The following is a 19923-nucleotide window of genomic DNA, read 5'->3' as shown; positions in this document are numbered from 1 at the left end:
CCTGAGCACCTCCGGGCTGGGCCGGCCCGGCCCTCCCGGCCGCCGGGGGAGCTGCGGGGCTGGGCCGGGCCGGCGCCTCCTCCGCCCGGCAGCGCTTCCCGTCCTTTCCCGTTCCTTCCCTTCCCTCCCTTTCCCTCCCCGCCGCCGCTCCGCCAGCGGCTGAGCCGGGCCCTCCTCGCCGTCCCGGGGCTCGCACGGCCGCGGCTGCCCTGGGTGAGGGACCGGGTGGGGCGGGGCCGGGCCGGGGCAGCGGGGCCGGGCCGGGCTCCCTCCGCCCCGGGGGCCGCGGCTGCTCCGGCTGCTCCCGCGGGGCTCCCGGCGTCAGGCGGAGCGGTGGGAACGGCGGTAACCGCCATAACAGCGGCGGGGCCGCCGGCGCCAGGCTCGGCCTGGAATTTGGGGGTTATTCCTGAACTCCTCCCGTCCCCCCCATCCCCGTGGGGTCGTGCCCGCCCCGTGCTGGGGCCCCCGGGTCTGTCCGGGACGCGCAACGCGGCCACTGCTCCTCAAGCTGGGAATAAACGTCCAGCTGGGAATAAACATCCCCCGCTCGGATGCGGTGCTGTGGGTGTTGGGGATGGGAGCGCGGAGGGGCCTCTAACCCCTGAGCGTGTGTTTGTCCGCCCGCAGCCCCAGAGCCGCTGCCAGAACCGCTGGTTCCTCCCACAAACAACACCGACGTGTTCGTGCCTTACATGAGAAGTGCCCGACCCCGGCCCCAAACAGGAATGGTCACGGACCGGCACCTCGGCCCTCCCACCGCACTGCTGTGAGTCTGAAGGTAATCTATCCAATGTGGCTTTATTTTCCCAAATGTAGGACTGAGAGATACTCTAGGGGCTCATCTACAAGATACCTGTGCAGGATTTGAACCTTTTTACTGACATCTTCAATAACTAATTGCAAATAGGGCTGTTTCCTTGTTTGCCTTAGAACATTGGACAAGGGCTACTGTTACTAATTCCTTTTTCATGTGTTTTTTGGGGTCTGTTTTCTACTTCAAACATCAGTGAAATGTCCCTGTATCACTTGTGCTATCTCTGTATTTCATTATTTCCTCCCTTACATCAGTCTAACACACGGTTTGCTTTCTGCCTTTTCAATATTCTGGTGTGGAGGGGAGTTTTTTCTTTTATAAAGCTACCATTTTTTTTTCAGCCTGTAAAAAACCTTTAATTATATTTCACATTGATTAAGACCAGTTGCTTGGGTTTCTAACTCTTATAGTAGTATAACATAGATATCCCAAATTAATCACTGGAATAGGACGTGTTAACTCAGTTCATGTTGCAGAGTGGTGGTAACTCCACAGGAAAGTTAAATGTCTTCAGAGGACAAGGAAGCTCAGGAGGACGAGCTGTTGGCTCTGGCCAGCATCTATGATGAAGATGAGTTTAAGAGAGCCGAGTCTGCCCAAGGAGGAGAAACAAGAATTTGTCTGGAGTTGCCTCAAGACTTCAAAATTTTTGTGAGTGGTGAGTTGAGATGTTTTGTGTTATCCCCAGGGAGGTTTTACCAAGCTCATTTGCTGGTTGTGGAGTGTCCTGCAGGAGCAGTGACTGGACAAACCATGGCTCAGCCTTTGCTGTGCTTGTGGTAGTGTTGGGGTTTGTATTTGAGTAGTTTAACCCTTTAGTAAACTTTACAGATGAGTAATAGTATTTCTTCAGAATAATTAAGTTCATTTATTATTTTTTTATTCCCTTGAGGATATGTCTTTCCATGTTCCTGGTTTGAGCAGGATCTGACATTTCACAGTTGTTGGTGTTCTGCTTTAATCACAGAGCTACAACCCCATGATATTTTACCGCACTGAGTTTAGTTATTTAGGGTCAAACAGATAATTTTAACCCCAGAAACGTATCAAGTTAAAAGAGATTGGGTGCTGTCATAAACAGTGACAGTTCATTAGTTTTCATTTTCCTGTTATTTCTCAACCTGCCTTGGTTGTCTCAGGTTCAGGCAGTTCCACAGAAAGCCTCCAGAGCAGTGGGTTCGAGTACTCCGTGTGCTTCCTGCCTCCCCTCGTGCTGAATTTTGAGCTCCCACCCGACTACCCATCGACATCACCACCTGTGTTCACCCTCAGTGGGAAATGGCTCTCCCAGGCCCAGGTTTGCAGAAGATTTTTAACATTTTGATAGAGCTGTTAATAATTAACAGCGTTCTGGGGAATGGTAATGAAATTAAATAAAAATAATGACATTGCTGTTCAGTTGGCTCTTCTTTTGTCTCCTTCTTGTTTTCACTTGGTCACTGTTCCGAGGAAGAAGAGTTTGCATCAAGGCGAACTATTTTATATGTATTTTATGGATAGATTAAAAACTGGTGAATCTGTAATCAAAGTGTGCACTATGGACCTTGGGAGGAGAGGAACCCAGTAAGGAGCTGTCAGAACTTAACCAAAATCAGGAATTGTTTGTTCTTTTCCAGCTCAGCGCTCTTTGCAAACACTTGGACAATGTGTGGGAAGAGAATCGAGGCTGTGTGGTCCTATTTGCCTGGATGCAGTTTCTGAAGGAAGAAACACTGAGTTACCTGAATATTTCATCCCCGTATGAGTTAAAAATGTGCCCTCAAGGGCAAACACAGAGTCGGACGCCTCTCGACCCTGGGAAGGACTGTGGGGGTGCAGCAGGCTCTGCCACAGCTGAGGAGGAAATCATGGATGCCAGAGCTGTGCAGGACGTGGAGTCGTTGTCGAGTCTGATCAGGGAAATCTTGGACTTTGACCAGGCCCAGAGGAGGAAGTGCTTTAACAGTAAGATGTATTTGTGCAATATCTGCTTCTGTGAGAAGCTGGGCAGCGAGTGCATGCACTTCACCGACTGCAGCCACGTGTACTGCAAAGCCTGCCTGAAGGACTACTTTGAGATTCAGATCAGGGACGGGCAGGTCCACTGCCTGAACTGCCCCGAGCCCAAGTGTTCTTCTGTCGCCACTCCTGGCCAGGTAATACACGTGTGCACACAGGGCTGGAGAGTCCTGCTAACTCACCCCCAATTACAGGGACAGAGTGTGGCTCTGCGTAGTGAGCATTGGGAATCTCAGAGTCCCTGAGGCTGGAAAAGATCTCTGAGATCACAGAGTCTAACCTGTGACCGATCCTCACTTTGTCAAATGGAACAGAGCATTGAGTGCCAGTCATTCCCTGAACACCTCCAGGGGTGGGGACTCCACGACCTCCCTGGGCAGCCCCTTCCAATGCCTGACAACCCTTTCCAAGATGAAACTTCTCCTGGTGTCCAACCTGAACCTTCCCCGGCACAACTTGTGGCCATTTCCTCTTGTCCTGTCCCTTGTTCCCTGGGAGCAGAGCCCAACTCCCACCTGGCTCCACGCTCCTGTCAGGGATTTGGGGAGAGTGAGAAGGTCCCCCCTGAGCCTCCTTTTCTCCATGCTGAGCCCCCCCAGCTCCCTCAGCTGCTCCTTGTGCTCCAGACCCTTCCCCAGCTCTGTTGCCCTTCCCTGGACACACTCCAGCCCCTTGATGTCTTTCTTGTTGTGAGGGGCCCAGAACTGACCCCAGGACTGGAGGTGCTTCAGTAGTGCCCAGCACAGAGGGAGGATTCCTGGGGTCATTTTCCAGGGAATATACCTGGGGACATTTTCTTCATGCTCTGAGCCACACAGACACAGAGTCATTGGAGTTAAAACTGGATGCCTTGGCACCTATTTTGCCCAGTTTATTAGTACTGGCATTGATCAGCAGCCTCCCATTCTATTTGACACTGCATGCACATTCCATTTAACACTGCATGCTTTTCCTTTTCCTAATTATTATTAGAATAGCATTTCTAGGAATATTTTCATGACCTGTTGGAGAATAAAGTGGATTCATTCCAACTGTAGGGATTTTTTCATTGCCTTACTGTGTTTTGCTGATGGTAGCAGGCTCAGAATTTCAGATGCAAGGAATCATAGAATCCCAGGATGGTTTGGATTGGAAGGGACCTTAAAGCTCATCTTGTTCCACCCCCCTGCCATGAGCAGGGACACTTTCCACTAGACCAAGGTGCTCCAAGCCCCATCCAACCTGGCCTTGAACATTTCCAAGGATGGGGCAGGCACAGCTTCTCTGGGCAACCTGTGCCAGGGCCTCACCACCCTCACAGGAAAGAATTTTTTCCTAACACCTCTCTGTGGCCTTTAGGTGAAGGAGCTGGTTGGAGAGGAGCTCTTTGCCCGCTATGACCGGCTGCTCCTGCAGTCCAGCCTGGACCTGATGGCCGATGTGGTGTATTGCCCCCGCCCGGGCTGCCAGACCCCCGTGATGCAGGAGCCCGGCTGCACCATGGCCATCTGCTCCTGCTGCAACTACGCCTTCTGCACCCTCTGCAAGATGACCTACCACGGGGTGTCTCCGTGCAAGGTCACCGCAGGTGAGCCACCTCCACCCTGTGTTCCAAAGACGCATCGAGGTGCAGTTAAATCTTGTGTGAAATAGTCAGAAATTGGGCAAGCAAACTCCTCCCCGTGAGCTTTCTAAAAGACCAGACACATTTCATTTGGAGTAGGTCTGTTGCTGGCAGTTAAATATTATTCCTTTGGTGACAGTCCACAGCTTAGGAGGTCCCCAGACTGCTGGTTGTCAAATGCTGAGAGGCCATAGCAGGGGAAGAATAATTTTATATATGTATTTTTTTTTTACCTTTTCATGTGAATCAACTACTTTGTGTAGTCAGAGTTAATACTGAAATCAGGTGGAAGCTTCTCTCTCTGTTTGGCCTCAAAATCCTGTGACCAAGTTTCATTAAATATATGTTCGGAGAAAATTCCATTTTCAGAACTTTACTTTACATTGTAGACTTGTCCTGATGCCATTGACAAGTCGCTGTTATAATGAGAAGTGTAAAACTCTTGAATTTTGGGGCAGAGGGGTTTTAATATTTTACGTTTTTTAATATTTTTCTTGATTTTTAATGAATTATGTTAGTTTCCTTTGAAAATCTTTATGCTGCAATTAGCTGGACTTCTTTATATGATATATTACAAAAGCTGTTTGGTTTGCTTTGGTTTTGTTCCCCAGAGAAATTAATGGATTTACGAAACAGCTATTTGGAAGCAGATGAGGCAACTAAAAGATTTTTGGAACAACGTTATGGCAAGCGAGTGATTCAGAAAGCCCTTGAGGAGATGGAGAGTAAGGAATGGCTGGAAAAGAACTCTAAGTCTTGTCCTTGCTGCGGGACTCATATAGAGGTAAGAATGGAGGGAAAGGATGGAAAATCATGGGAACAGAAATTAAGGCAGTTCTGTGTTTAGGCTGGGACAGAGGTGTGTTTGTAGCCTCCAGCTTCACCAAGGAAGGGGAATTTCTAGGAAATATTAAGAGAACTTTCCATTTCTGTCTGTGTTACATGGAAAAGGAGGCGAGGTGATGTTTGTGGAGCTCAGGGATTTGAGATCATCCAGCAATTGGTGGTGTTCAGGCTCCAGGACTAAACAGATCCAGGCTGACTATGGATCTGTATGAATCCTTTCATTTCCTGTGTGGTTCAGGTTACTGCTGCTTCACACTATAGCCAGGAAATAAAACCAGCTTCAGAAAAATATTAATTTCCAGTATTTTTAGTAGTATAGCCAATTTACAATGCTGGGATTCCAGCTCCCAGTTCTGTTGAACAGTGAAAAAAAAATCAGTGTGTGATGGAGTCGGGGTCGAATGTGTTAATTGGCTGGTTTAGATTTGAGGGCTGTTGTCATAGAGAGACTGAAGCCTGACACAGTAAGATTCTGATGTTGCTGTTTCTTGTTTTTTTCCCCCCAGAAGCTCGATGGCTGTAACAAAATGACGTGCACAGGGTGCATGCAGTACTTCTGCTGGCTCTGCATGGGCTCTCTGTCCAGGGCCAACCCCTACCGGCACTTCAATGACCCTTCTTCCCCCTGCTTTAACAGGTTGGTGCTTACAGGTATTTCCTCTAGTGCTGGAACACTTATTTTCTACTTTTTCTAACAGTCTCTCCCAGATTCTTACCTTGAAATTCGTAGCTATAGTTTAAGACATATTTTTTTCTCCCTTACAAGGACCCAATACTAACAGTAAAAATCAGGAGTGATTCAAGATGTGCTTTTACTTTTTAAGAATTTTTTTTTTTTTTTTCAAAATTCTGGAGGAGACTTGTGGGCCTATTCCTGATTTTTTTTTTGGTCAGGGTCATGACCTCATCCTTTCTGTGCTGCCTCTGCCTGACACACAGCCTGCAGGGAAGTGTTTCCATGAAGATGCTCAGGTGCAGCATAAGGCTTTGGATCAGAAAGCTGCTTTTAAACAGCTGCAGACTTGCCTCACATCATCACTGCTGGGGAAGGATCAAGGAAAATAGGGTGCTGCTGCTGTCAGGACAGGTGAAAAGGCAGCTCAGAGGGATGTGACAGTGGCAGCCTCTCGGCTTTGTGTATTCCATAGGGATATGTGCCCATCACTGCAATAGTAGTGCCTGGATCCAAAGTCAAAATCCCAACAAATTTCTCAATCCACCATCCATTCTGCTGTAATAGATGTGGCTGACAGGATTTTTCTTGTTCTTGACCCTTTTTCAGCATTTTGTCTTCTCCCAACAGTATTTTTTCACTTCCTACTCTGTTTTCCTTTTTCTTCTGTTGTCTTTTTTTATTTTAGTGTAACGTAACCTCCCCTTGTCTTGACTAAGCTCCTGTGCTTTATAAAGAATAATTTAGAATCAGGGAATCACAGAACCATTTAGGTTGGAAAAGACCTAAAACCATCTAGTCCAGCCATTACCCCAGCACTGCCAAGTGCCTTTTTGTCCCCCCTGTGCCTCTCTGATGCTCATATGTTTTATTTGCCCAATTCCATGTGTCCAATGAGATTGTGAGTTGTCTGGAGCAGGCAGGTTTGGCTGCTGATTATATCCTGCCTAAAGACCACCCAGGAACAGCAGCTTGCTGGGTAACTTTAATATGGTTTGGATGATTAATATTTTCAGGAATTTCTTGGGATATGATGTGTGTAAGGTACCATCAAACCTGCTGGTGTAACGAGCTGTAGAAGTGCAGAGTCTTTTACTTAATTTGACATTGATATCATGAGTGGTTTGTGATACTGAAAAAAACAGTGAAACTTACTGCTTTTGTACTTTTTGTTGCATTTAGATTGTTTTAAACATATTTAGCATTATTACCACTAATTTTCTGTCTTGCAGATTGTTTCAAGCCATGCACATTGATGATGGGGAGTACTGGGGAGTTGAAGATGATGACCAGTAGCTTTCTCCAGCAACAAAAGGTGAACAAACCAGAGACAGATGCTTTTTTTTTTTGGTGTCCTTTGTTTGCTTTTCACTTCCATTGTGTGATAGAAGAGTGGTAACTACCCTGCACTGCAGGATACTCACACCTCAGAGCCTGTTGCCAAAGCCAAAGGAGACCACTTTACCCATCCTGGGGTCAGGATCATCATGGAATGCATTAACAATCACATGGATTATTAAAGACATACCATATTAAATACAACCAGTCAGAAGTTGGAAAAATATATACCAAGAGATGCCCCTTTTTTAAAAGCAAACAGAAGCCTCAAATCACGGAGAGATTTGGGGGTTTTTATCGATGGAAGGGTATGGACAGATTGCTCCAGGATCAATATGATCAGGCAAATGTCGGATTTATTAGGAGAAAGACAGATTATGTAGTGCTCATGACGCTCAGCTTCTTGTTCACACAACATTGGTTACATAAGGAAAACATACTCTGCTGTTCACTGCTAATTGGACCACAACAGGTGGTCATAGGAGATGAGAAAACTTTATTCACCTGCCAAAACTCCTCCTTGGCATCTTGGCACAAGGCCTGCAGCCATATTAGTGGCGCAGCATTTTTTACTATCAGCACCCAGCCATGCTAAGGTGAAACACACAGAAATGTAAAGAAAATTGTTCACACAATTTTTGCCTTACGACAGGTTTCTTTAGGGACACCAACATTTGGAGACTCTTGGATCATGAATATTGTGGGGGTTTGGGCAGTTTGTTAGAGCTGTAGAGCTCTTTCTGGAGCTGTTCAGTGGTGCTGCTTGGACTGGGGAAGTTTAGCAACAAAGTTTGTTGCTTTTATGAATTTCCTGACGTGTTTCTCTGAAAAACAGCTCATGGTTTTGTCACTGGTACTTTCTAATGACATTAAAGCTGATTGTCCCCAACCTCCTTCTCACTGGCTGTTGTGCCTGGGCCTTTGCATCCCTGAGTGCTTGGGCAGAAAATGACCAACAGCCTTTTCCAGAAATTTCTGTCAGGTTGGTGACTCAACCCGGTGTTCCTATTGGATTCACTCCCATTGCCTCTCCTTGTTTCTCCAGTGATGAGTGCTAAGGCAGTGAGCTGAGGATGTGAGAGGGTGAAAAGTACCAGGCAAAGATGATTCTTCAAGATACTGACAATTACCTTGTATTCTCAGATGACGAAGTAATTTATTTTTATTAACTCTTCACATAAGAAATTTGATTAGTTGATACTTTTGCTTCTGGACTAGATCCCTTACTTCCACTAGTTTTGGACTTCAAATTATTCAGAAAGCAAATTGTTTTCCCTAAAATCTCAGCAAGTAGTTTTATAAACATGAAGGTAATTACTGGAGGGAACCACTAACTTTTTACAAGTTTTTCCACTTGCAGAACAGTCTAAAAGTTTATTTGGAAATTAAAGCTATGTGTGCTGTGTTCAAAAGTAGTAGGGCATGGAGGGATAGGTCAGGAGATGGAAGACTCTTCAGAAACTCAAAGTGATCACCTCTCACTCAGTTTTTACTGATAGTTCATAAATTTATACTGGGATATGTGGCCAAAATGAGTGCTGCTTCAGTTCTTTTCCTAGAGGATGAGAGTCTATCCTGTCAGAAGAGGCAGAGATTAAAAAGATGAGATGGTGAGATTGAATCTCACCTCAGTTTAGGCTATAGATCAGCGTGTAGGAGAAGTTTACATTGTGTATGATTTGAATTGCATTTCCTGCACCTTTCACATGCACTAAATTCACTTTAAGATGGTAAACACAGTTGTCTCTCTGTTTGTCTTCATTCTGGTATGGATTTGGCAGCACAGGTCAGTGTCCAGGTGGCCATTGGCTCCAGTGTTCATGTGCCATGGGGCTGTGGAATGGGACAGCCCAGAGCTGGGCTCAGAGCTCCCAAGTGAAGCTGGCACAGCACGTGTTCTGCTCATGGAATTTTGGACATTTATGTATGCAAAGTGCCCTCCCACCCAAAGGGCCCTGGTTTTCCCTTGGAGGTACAAGCCCCTGACTGAGACAGGGTGGCTGTTGGGACACTGCTCTGGGATCACCATGTTGGATGCAGCTCTGTTTCCCCTCTGGCCAGTTTTTAACTCTCCAGGCTGAATCACAAAGCTGCCTGCCTTTGGAGGGGACTTTCTTCCTGCTGAGCTGTGTATGTGGGCATGGAGAATGTTTGTGACAAGGAGAAACATATGCATAAACCTCCTTATCCTGCCTGGATGGAGGAGATGGCACTGGATCCCCTAAACCAGGACAGAGGTGGGCTGAGGGCAGGGCTGGGATGCCAAAGGGTACATGGGGATGAAAATCCATGGCTGGGGATGTACCAGATCACAAATAGTGAAGTACTGGAAGATGCAGCAATGAACCACCTCAGCTTTCAAGGGCTTTGTGTGGAGGGAGGAGGAGGAGCGATGTAGCCACCACCCTTGTCTATAAATTCGGGGACACCTGGACTGGAGTTTCCAGATTCTGCAGCAAGGCAGAGGAGGACAGACCCTCTGGGGAAGGGACAAGCAGATGACTGCATATGTAGGACAATCAGCTGGTGTTGCAAAGGCAGGACAGCTAAAACCAGCATCTGCCTGTAGAGAGAGCAAAGCAGCAGCTCTGGCAACAGAGTGCAGATTTTCTCCCTCAGTCTTTTCCCCTCTTGAAAACCTCACTTTCACCATTTCTATGTACGCAATTAAATTATTTATAAACACTTTGTGGTACCAGGTAGAGCTGTGGCCTCCTTCTTTCTCCTTTAAAGGCTCCCACATTTCATGTGGCATGCCTGCTGCCTGGCAGGACAGAACCATAGCAGGTGTCTGGTGGAAACCTGCCAGCAAATACTGGGCAAGGAAGTAGGGAGCTATTCCTACCAAACTGCTTCCAGGACAGCTTTGGTTTCACAAGCACAGATACAGTCAATGCCACCATTTAGAAAAAATTAAAGATGTTTAGTCTAGAAAGTTGCATTACAGATCAACAGCTTACAAAATTTCTACATAAAGAAAATAAACATTGGTCAGTTTTCTTGCCCCTCCTGTGGTAGAATTGGATGGAATCACATATCAGAATTAGTGGGGTCTTGCTAGTACAGGCTGTTGTCCACCCATGTGGGACTTCTGTTATTAAAGAGAGGCTGAAGCCAATGGGAACAGAGCATTTCCTTGGAGGCTGGTTTGGCATTTACTCAGAGCAATGGAAGGTTCTGCAGTGAGGAGAAAGAACGTATTGCTTCAGGTTCTGCCCTGTTACAGTGAACAGTGCTGAGCACAGAGTGGTCACTTCTGCTTCATCTGAACAAATCTACCCTTCTGAGTACTTCATAAAGCACCAGGGCATAGAAAGTTATACCCTGGGACTGAACATGAAGGGCTTCTTGTGTGACATCAGTAACATCCTCAGATGCCCAAACTGCATGATTAACCCTGTGTGGGTGAATGCTGCTGTAGCCTCCTGTGCTGAGGTGATCGCAAGTCCAACATCTGGCTCAAAGCAGGGCTCAGCCAGGGCTTTATCCAGTCAGATTTTGGAAACCTCCTAAGGACAGAGCCTGCACAGCTTCTGGGGAATCTGCCCCATTGCTTGGCTGTCCCCATGGGGAGGTTTTATCTTTCTATCCAGTCTGAGCATTGTGTCTCCACTCAGGTCCCACTGTCTCTTCTCATCTTCCTCCTGGCTCCATCTTCTCACTGACCCCCTCCTGGCTCTGGGGCTGCTCATGTGAAGCTTTCCCTTCTCCACCTGGACAAGTTTGCTTCCCATTTTCCATTATTCTAATGCAGGAGTGTTTCATGGAGAAAGAATGACACACGAGGTACTTGTCCTAATTACAAGGAATACACCCCAAAGTGATTACCCACTTGGTTTGTGTTGTACTTTCACTTATCCTCACATTTCAGTTTTGCAGCCTTCAGTCCAAGATTACAGTCAGTTCATAGATCAAACAACTCATCCTTCACTGACTTCACCTTCAGAGAATGAGTTAGTGACAGAAGTTTGTGGAACACAGTGCACTGGATCCATCCATTTGGCTAATTAAGGCAGGTGTTTGGCATCTGTCTCTTTAATGGAGAGAAGCAACCATATGACCATTCTGCTAATTTAAGAACAAATATGAGATCAGTTTTTGCAGAAATTCCCCTTTTTTCCCAGCTATTTTCAACAGCTGGTTCAGCACTGCCCCAAGCAGATCAGTCACTGTATGGCTTCTTAGACTGGCTCCTCTCTGCTCCTGTTTCCTTCATGCTGTACAAGGGCTCCACGAGCTTGTTGTGAACCAGCATTAAACCTGATGGAGAAAGTAAAAAGATGATTTAAGTAGATATAATAAAGCAAAATTGTCATTCATTGGATGCTGATGAAATTAGACATTACTGGTGTCCTTGTTCCTTTGCCCTTACACCTGAGCACTTACACATTTACCTTCACACTCATTACTGTGGTATATTTAAGGAATATACTCCTTTGGGAGGTGAATACACAGAAACATCTAATGCAAAGCATGGCTTGTACCACTTAAAAACTACCAAAAGAGCTGCCTGGCCTGGTCAAACACTCACCTTTAAAGTATTTCACTGTCTTGACTCTGAGCTCCAGCGTGGCATCCTCGTCACACACGAACACGGTGTTGGGGTGCTGCTGGAAGGCAGACACTGTCCACATGTGATTGATACCTTCCTCGATGGCTTTGTACAAAGCAAAGGCTTTGTGGGCTCCTGTGATCAGAATCATCACCTGCACCCCAAGACAGAGAAGGGCAGTCAGGGTTGTTGCTTCAAAACAGGATAACTTTTAGCTGCTCCAGAGCTACTGTAGGAACCACTGCTTTTCTCCTAACCTCTCTGGCATCCATGACAGTGCCTACTCCGACTGTCAAGGCCATTGTGGGGACTTTGGAGAGGTCACCATCAAAGAACCTGGCATTAGCCAATATGGTGTCCATGGCCAAGGTCTTCACTCGTGTCCTGGACACCAAACTTGATCCCGGCTCGTTGAAGGCAATGTGACCATCCGGGCCAATACCTGGGACAGAGATAGCGGGAGAAGAGGGTCAGCTGCAGGAACAGAGCTAACAGCTCTCCCACAAGAAGGACAGTCAGTGCTTCCAGAAACACAGATCTGAAAAAAACACCTGCAATTCTTCTGGTCAAGCTCAAATTTGTGTCTGGTAGAATGACAGCAAAAGGCCCCTCTGAAGTCAACAGACTCTTCCCTAACTGTGCTGGGACAACAATAAAGCAAAGTAGGTGGCAGAATCTCAAGGCAAACTGATGGGAGAAGTTTGTGCTCCTGCTGGCTCAGAGGATTCTACTCCCAGGAGTTTCCTGTCAGCACTGACAACTATAATACATTTTGCATTTGTATCATTCTAGCTCTTTCCATTTCTTCTGCTAATCATTTCCTGAACAATTCACTGACTAGATTGAAAAACAGAAAACTGTGGGAGCAGTACAATGGGAGACAAGGCTGCCAGCACACATCAGTGCCCAGGGTGGTGGACTGTGGGGTGCCTTTCACTGCAAATCCACTGAAAGACACTGGAAGTGAACAATCCTGACAATTCTCACCTCCAACAAAGAGTTCAATTCCTCCAGCTGCTTTGATTTTCTCCTCAAATGCGTCACACTCTGCCTGGAGATCAGGTGCATTTCCATCCAAAATGTGGACGTTCTCTGGTGAGATGTCAATGTGCTTGAAGAAGTTTTTCCACATGAAGGAATGGTAACTTTCTGGGTGATCCCTCGGGAGACCTGGTAACAGAGCATGCAAAGGACTAAGACAAACTGTAAAAACATCATAACATAAAGCACTTCCATACCCTTGGAGTGGCTTTGGTAACAGAGCACTGATCTGTCTGTCCTTTGTCACTCCCTCAGCTTTCACGAGTTGTTTTTATTTTCCTAAATAGCAGAATTAAGGTCAATCACAACAGCTCCTGTAAGACATATGCCCATACTAACACGCAGCAGATTTTCAGAAAAGCAGGTATGTACCATGCCTCATCTGTCTACCTTTTCAGCCTTCCTCCCACTTCATATTAGCAAGAGTGATTAAAAAAAAGTGCAAAAACCTGAGAAATAATAATAATTATATCATTATTGCATATTTTTCCCCTCAAATGCTATAAACCCACACTGGACTGCTTATTCCCTAATGCTGCTTGATTAGGATTGTTCACAGAAAAAATTCTTGACCAGGGTAAAATTAGCATTAGCAAATATTTAGCCCGTACGTTTTTCACCTTTGGATCTCTCTTTCTTCCAAAGAGGCTCTTTCATCACAGCTTCAGAAAAGAAACAGTCCCCTGCTATCTTAGCAGGAGTTACTGAAGGGCATTCAGGGAACACATTGAGTAAGGGACCTGAGCTACAGTGACCTTTATAATCCCAGAGCAAAGGTGGTAGTTAACACTGCACACTATCTGAGCCTGCAATCACAAGCTGGTTCCTTACCTGGTCAGCACGTCAGTGCAGATAAAATACAGCAGTGTCTGTAATAGTGTGTGTGATACAGTCAACATCCAATACCCTTCAGTATCTGGGGTTTTTTCCATAGGTTTTCAAACCTATGGAAAAAATTTCAAATTTCTTCCACAGGTTTTTAAATTGTCCCCATCATTACCTTGGCTAATTCCCTGGAGGTGTTTAAGAAAAGACTGGACGTGGCACTTCAGTGCTACAGTCTGGTTGATAAGATGGTGTTTGGTCATAGGTTGGACTCAGTGATCTCAGAAGTCTTTTCCATCCTAACTGATTCTGTGATCCTGTCTCTCTGTGAAATGTTGTTCCATCTTACCTGGAGCCCTTTGCAGGTGGAATTTCTTGCCCCACCACGCACTGCTGTGGTGTCCGGCTGCGGCACCAGGCGCAAGGGCAGAGACAAACACACCCGGCAGGGCAGGGAAGGAGAGCCGGGAGCGCTGGCTGCGGGCACTCACCCACGTACTCGTCCATGTTGAAGGTCTTCACGTACTTGAAGGAGAGGTCCCCGTTCTGGTAATACTCCACCAGCTTCTTGTAGCATCCCAGCGGGGTGCTGCCTGCGGGGAGCCGCCGCCTCAGCCGGGGCAGGGCTGGACCCCGGCCCCGCTCCCACCCCCCGGCACCCACCTGTGGGCAGCCCCAGCGTGAAGAACCGCCCGGGGCCCGGCCCGAACTGGACGATGCGGTTGCGGATGTACTTGGCCGCCCACTCGCTGGCCTGGGAGTACGTCTCCAGGATGATGAGCTTCATGGTGGGGCCGCCCGGAATCGATTCCTCCGCCCGGGATCACCCGCCCGGGGTCGCCTCTGCCCCGGGATCGCCGCCTCTGCCCGGGGATCGCTTCCGCCCGGGATCACCCGCCCGCCGCCCGGGACCGCCGCCTCCTCCCCGGATCGCTTCCGCGGGCCGCCCCCCGCACCGCCCCGTCGGTGGGCGGTGAGAGCCCGGCCCGGCCCCCGCGGCCCTGACGGGCCCGGCCCCGGGGAGCCGGGAGGTGGCAGGGCCGAGGTTTGGTGGTAGAATTCGGGGAGGCGGTTAAATCCACCCAGGAATGATGCGCCGCGGCTGCCTCCCGGCTGTTCGGATGAAGCAGTCACCAGCGCTGCAAGAGGGCCCGTTGGCCTGATAAAGCTTTGGGAACCAAATACATTATTAAAACGTTATTAAAAAGGCAGTAAATATTTCAGTGCGGTTCTGCTGGGGTGCCCCCGTCACAGCAGGGATCCACCCGGCTCCGTCCTTCAGCCTTTCATCCCTAAATCAAAGCCTTGTCACATCATAACAAGCTGCTCTCACACCTGAACTGTCCTGTAGGGACACAGTTCAGGGCATGTTGGGGGTGTTCTGCGGGATGCAGAGACCACGACCTGCAGGTGTCCACGCTGCTCCTGGCACAATGGTATTCCCAAAACATCCTCCTGCTGTTGCTCTGGTTGCCTTTAAGCTCTGATGGAAACGTGCCTGACCTCTCCTTGCACAGGTTTGGATCGTTGTTGGGATGCAAAGCCCTTACTTCAAAGTTAGAAAGCTTTTAACTTTCATTAGAAGAAAGAATAAGATACAAATTGCTTTGCTGGGATCCAGCCCAAGCGGTTCCTTCTCATTTTAATAATTTAAATGACCTGGCTAGAACTAGCGCTCCTGGTATTGTCTCATCGTGGAGAGACCGCGGTTTGCATTTGGATAGGGAATGATGGGTGTGACAGGCTGTAGCCAGATGGCTGTGGTCAGACACGGGAAGGGTTTTAAGCCACAGAGACTAAATAAGTTCCAAGCCCCATGTGTTTCCATGAGCAGTGGTCAGCCAGCAGGCAGGCAGGTCTCTTGGTGGCTGGTGCTGGGTGAGGAGCTCACAGCAGCAGCATTCCCGGCTGTCCTGCAGTGCAGGGCAGCCTGGGCTTTGGCTCTGTGTGAAACAGCTCTTCCAGTTGTCCCATTGGGATCGTATCAGTGTGACAGACCCATTGGTCCTGTGGACACTGGCAGGAATCACGTTATCAGTGGGTTCAGAGGCACAGGATCAAGGTGCTGGGCTAAGCAGGGGCTGTGTCTCTGCTGAGATGGAGAGGAGGAGGGGACCTGGCTGAGGTCTGAACGATTCCCATCCTGGGGCTGCTTCAGTCCATTCTCCAGGTGCTGCTGGCCCGAAGGTGAGTGCACACCTGACCTGCACACACACATGGGAGTTTCCACATCACCACTATTGCAGCACAACAGCAGCTTCTGGTGTACAAAGCCAAAACTGCTGCAGGGCTCAGCAGAGAGAGATGCTCTCTCTCTACCAGAACCTCGAGTCTCCAAATAACCCACATCGGATCCCTTAGCGTTACCATGGAAACGCAGCGAGGGCTCGGAGATTTAGGAAAAGCAAATACTGGAGGCACAGCCCGCGTAGGAATTGATTGAAGGAGACACCACAGACTTCCCACAGCGGTAGCTGTAGGGCAAGAACCGTGTCCCCCCTGGGGTGACTTGCGGGCTGTGTGGTTTGTCTGCCATCAGAGCAGCCTGTGGGCAGTGCCACCCTATCCTGCCTCCCACCTCACCTGCCCTGCGCCCCCTCGGAGGTGTGGAGAGCTGCTGCCTTTGAGGATTGGCCTGAAACAATCCCATTGTAGGGATGGGCTCGGTTTAAATCCAAGAGCTGTGGGGCTCTGCCTGTAGAGGATCTGGCTTTCACCTCCCGTGCGAGCGGTTTGAGCAGATACAGGGCACAAAGACACAGGAGGCAGCCGGCAGCTCCCAGTAAAAGCAAAACATGCTTTGGTGAGAGAAAAAGCTGCAATGGTCAGGAGAGCCAGGCACGTGCCCCTGTGCTGCCCACATTCCACGGATCCACTCCCTGCCGTCTGCATTATCTGAGTTGCTCTGGGGCTGGGTCATGCTTGTGACTCGCATGCAGAGTATTTTTAGGTATGATAATTTCGGCCCGTTATTGTTTCTGCGTTTCTAGCTTGCTGTTGCAATGCTGAAGAACTTCCTGGTGTCTGAACAGGCTGATTTTCCTTCCTTGCAAAAGCAGCAGATGGAAGGAAACAAACACTTCTCTGCAGGAGAAGTTGAACAGGAGAGTTCTAACAAGCACAGCATTTTCTTTTGCCCCATCTTGAAGGGATCAGAGTCAACAATGCTCAGAAGACCAGGGCTTTTGCTACTGGGAACTCCTTGGGAGCACTGGGATTTTTTTCCAAAAAAAAAAAAACCAAACAAACCAATTTAAAAATATCTCCATGAAGGACTCAGTCTTCAGATCCTGAAATTAAAGAATCTTTTTAATATCCACCATCGGTCACTTCTTCCTGCTCCAGCATGTTCCACTTACCTTCTCAACCCACTTTATAAGAAAAGGAGAAACAACATCCCATATTGGATAGATCTGGAGGGGAGCTGCTCTTTTCTGCAAGCCCTGCTCACAGCTTAGGTCTCCCAGCAGCAACTCAAATCCCAGTTAGGAGGTTTTTGGGAGGGTCACAACAAGCCAGTGTGTAGGGCAGTGCATGAGCAGGCAGCTCCAGAGAGCACACATGCCAGTCCCTTCCCATATTGCAGACAAGGCTCCCATGGGAAAGCTGGCAGGGCTTCACTCCTCACCAGGTTAAAAACTGCCAGCCTAAGCAGTAAGGGATTTAATCTGGACAGTAAGATTAAATTAACCAGTGGTTAATTGTGATTTCTCCAGTAGGCTGAAGAAATAATGGAGCGACAAAGGACACTGGTGAAATCAGTGAGTTGGGGCTCCAAAAACCATGCTTGACTGAGCTGGCTGTGCCAGGTGGAGGCAATTTGGAGCTCAGCTCTGCCTTGCCCTGTGCACCATCCGTCATGTTGGCACAACTCAGCTGGATCACTCCGTATCTGCCCCTCGGTTCTGCTGCTGGATCTCAGGAGAAAAGTCCCGTTGGGAAAGTCTTCCACCTCAGTGCTGCTGTTGTTTTCATTCCTCCTCCTTACAATACTCGGGGCTTATTGGGGCATAATTTTCTGCACCAGTAAACCACGCTCCGCTTACGCCTGACTCTGCCTGGGCTGGAGGATGTGTGGCTGTGCTTGCTGGGGCTCTCCTCGTTCCAGCAGACCCGATGTGACCGAGTGGCTTTTGTTGTTACAACAAGCACTCACCGAAAATTTCAGCTCTGTGTGTGTCTAAAGCTGTGTATGGAACCCACACCTGTGTCTGCCATGCCAGGAACCTGCCACTGCCGAGGCTGGTCGAGGTGTGGGGCATCTTCCTTGGGCAGGGGCTGTCACAGAATCCCAGGATGGTTTGGGCTAGAAGGGACCTTAAAGATCATCCAATTCCAACTGCTCTCCCCTGGGCAGGAACACCTTCCACTAGACCAGGTTTCTCCAAGCCCCATCCAACCTGGCCTTGAACACTTCCAAGGATTGAGCAGCCACAGCTTCTCTGGGCAACCTGTGCCAGGGCCTCACCACCCTCACAGGGAAGAATTTATTCTGTATATCTCATCTAAATCCACCTCCTGTTCCCTGTCCTGCTTTTATCTTTTCACTGTTCCAGAAGTCTTCTGTGATGTTTTGGGGAGGAACATCTATTATACAGCATTTATTAATCCTTAACAAATCTCTCCAGCCTAATTATACAGCTCCAATTCAGGATATTATTCCACAATGGAAAAACAAGACATGGCATCTATGTATATTCAATGCCTGTGATTCCATTTCTTGCACATGAAGTGCTTCTGCCTTCAGGGACACAGGAATACTTTATAGTGCTGACAAAAAAGTTTTTATCATATGAATATTTTGTCTTGTCTTTTTTCTTAATTGGGTAATTTAGCACTAAAAGATTAAAAGAAAGATCTAGTTTTAATGTCCTGCTTATGTCTTACCGATCTAGCTTTAACCCACCCTGCCTTTGAGTTTTATTATTTAGCTTTTAATGTTCAATATTTATTACAAAGTGAGATTAAAAGTTTTCCTTTATTGCTCAGTCCTACACAATAATTAAAGGAACACACATACAGTGCCAGGATTTCAGAGGACTCACTCCACTGCAATTCTGTCATATTTTCAATTGCTTTCAAATGCTTTCACAGCACATCCCATGCGGAAGTCACTAAAAGCAATGACTTTGAGCTTCAAGTGTCTCTTGGGAGAAAAGACATTTTGCACTGGAGGAAAAGTCAAAAAACAGAGGCATGAAGCGATTTGCCTAAAACCAAGAGGGAAATGAAAGCAGAACCAGTCATGTGCTGTAACCACAGCATTATCTTTCTACAGAGCTTCCCCACCTAAGAAAATAAAATATAACAGGGAAAGCAGCTGGAAGAAATTCCCATTACCCCTCCGGAATCAGTCGTGCTGAGACTAGACGGACTAATTAGGCCGTGATTTGCCTCCACTGGCCCCAAAATGGCTTTGACACAAACAGTTTCACCAGTTCTCCACGATACATCCCAGCATCTTCTCTGGGGGTGTGTACAGGTTGCATCTTATTTTAGTCTCTACATTGTCCAAGTCAATCACTGTGCAGCTAATTACCACTGTGGCTACAGCCTTACTTAGGGATGTAATCCCACCTCAGTGGCAAGTAAATCCATGCATGTCATCCGGACAGCTCCTTACTCCAGCGAAATTCTCAGTGCAAATTGTGAATCTGATGGAAAGGTGAAACCAGATTCTGGTCTGTCAGTGCCTGCAGCTCCTGTTCCATCTCCTTCAAAGGCACCTGTGTTGCAGGAAACTTGCCTTCTCCTTGTATCTCCAGTATGACTCCTCAAAGAAGAGTCACTCTTTGAGGTTATTCCTGGCTAAAATCCCTCACGGTCCCTTCAGCATGAGAACTGGGATGTTCATTCATCTCACTAAGACATCGATGAACTACCTATGCCTCAAAGGCAAAATACAGGGAAAAAAGAATCCAACCTGATTATGGTACGGAATAATGAGCACTGAGGCATGTATTTATGACTGAGTTGCAGTTCAAAACCATGTCCTCAGGCTTAAACGCCTGTAACTCTGAATCTGCAGCTTGGAATCCCAGAGGGGCTGATTCAGCCTTCCTCATCCTAAAGCTGATATATTTAAATCTCATCAACCTTAGGGATTGATGTGGGTAATTTTGTGCAAGCCTGACTACAGCTGAACTGTGCACGTAGAAAATAAAGGTTACACAAGCTGGAAAGTCTCTTAGCCAATGTAACAGCACAAAAACTCTCTGAATAAACCAGCC

The 19923-nt window shown here is 47.6% G+C and overlaps 2 protein-coding genes across 8 annotated transcripts; one reads left to right on the top strand and one right to left on the bottom strand.

The window, feature by feature from the left end:
• Positions 1-55: 55 nt before the first annotated feature.
• RNF14 (ring finger protein 14) lies at positions 56-11615 on the top strand. 7 transcript variants are annotated; one of them, XR_007905611.1, is made up of 10 exons: positions 56-213; positions 631-781; positions 1313-1475; positions 1957-2114; positions 2434-2952; positions 4154-4382; positions 5030-5202; positions 5771-5901; positions 7170-7565; positions 7928-8164. XR_007905611.1 is itself a non-coding variant. In XM_051793980.1 (10 exons), the coding sequence occupies exons 3-9, from the start codon at positions 1322-1324 to the stop codon at positions 7231-7233; spliced, it is 1428 nt and encodes a 475-aa protein (XP_051649940.1). In that variant the 5' UTR covers positions 56-213; positions 631-781; positions 1313-1321; the 3' UTR covers positions 7234-7252; positions 10893-11615. The 7 variants fall into 7 exon arrangements, 6 of the variants coding, with proteins under 6 accessions (XP_051649940.1, XP_051649936.1, XP_051649937.1 ...); XM_051793980.1 differs by lacking the exon at positions 7928-8164 and adding an exon at positions 10893-11615 and having other exon boundaries at positions 7170-7252; XM_051793976.1 differs by having other exon boundaries at positions 7170-8164.
• On the bottom strand, positions 11403-14616 carry GNPDA1 (glucosamine-6-phosphate deaminase 1). The gene is made up of 6 exons (XM_051793990.1): positions 14357-14616; positions 14185-14286; positions 12815-12997; positions 12085-12269; positions 11807-11981; positions 11403-11535 (listed from the first exon to the last, which is right to left on the bottom strand). Exons 1-6 carry the CDS (start codon positions 14478-14480, stop codon positions 11438-11440), a joined length of 867 nt encoding a protein of 288 aa, XP_051649950.1. The 5' UTR covers positions 14481-14616; the 3' UTR covers positions 11403-11437.
• Positions 14617-19923: the final 5307 nt, after the last annotated feature.

The sequence above is a fragment of the Manacus candei genome, unplaced genomic scaffold (assembly GCF_025592945.1).
Source record: "Manacus candei isolate 608988 ecotype Guabito, Panama unplaced genomic scaffold, ASM2559294v1 h1tg000037l, whole genome shotgun sequence".
In the NCBI taxonomy this organism is placed as follows: Eukaryota; Metazoa; Chordata; class Aves; order Passeriformes; family Pipridae; genus Manacus; species Manacus candei.
The sequence above is the reverse complement of the archived record's forward strand: the minus strand, read 5'-3'. Positions and strand labels throughout refer to the sequence as shown.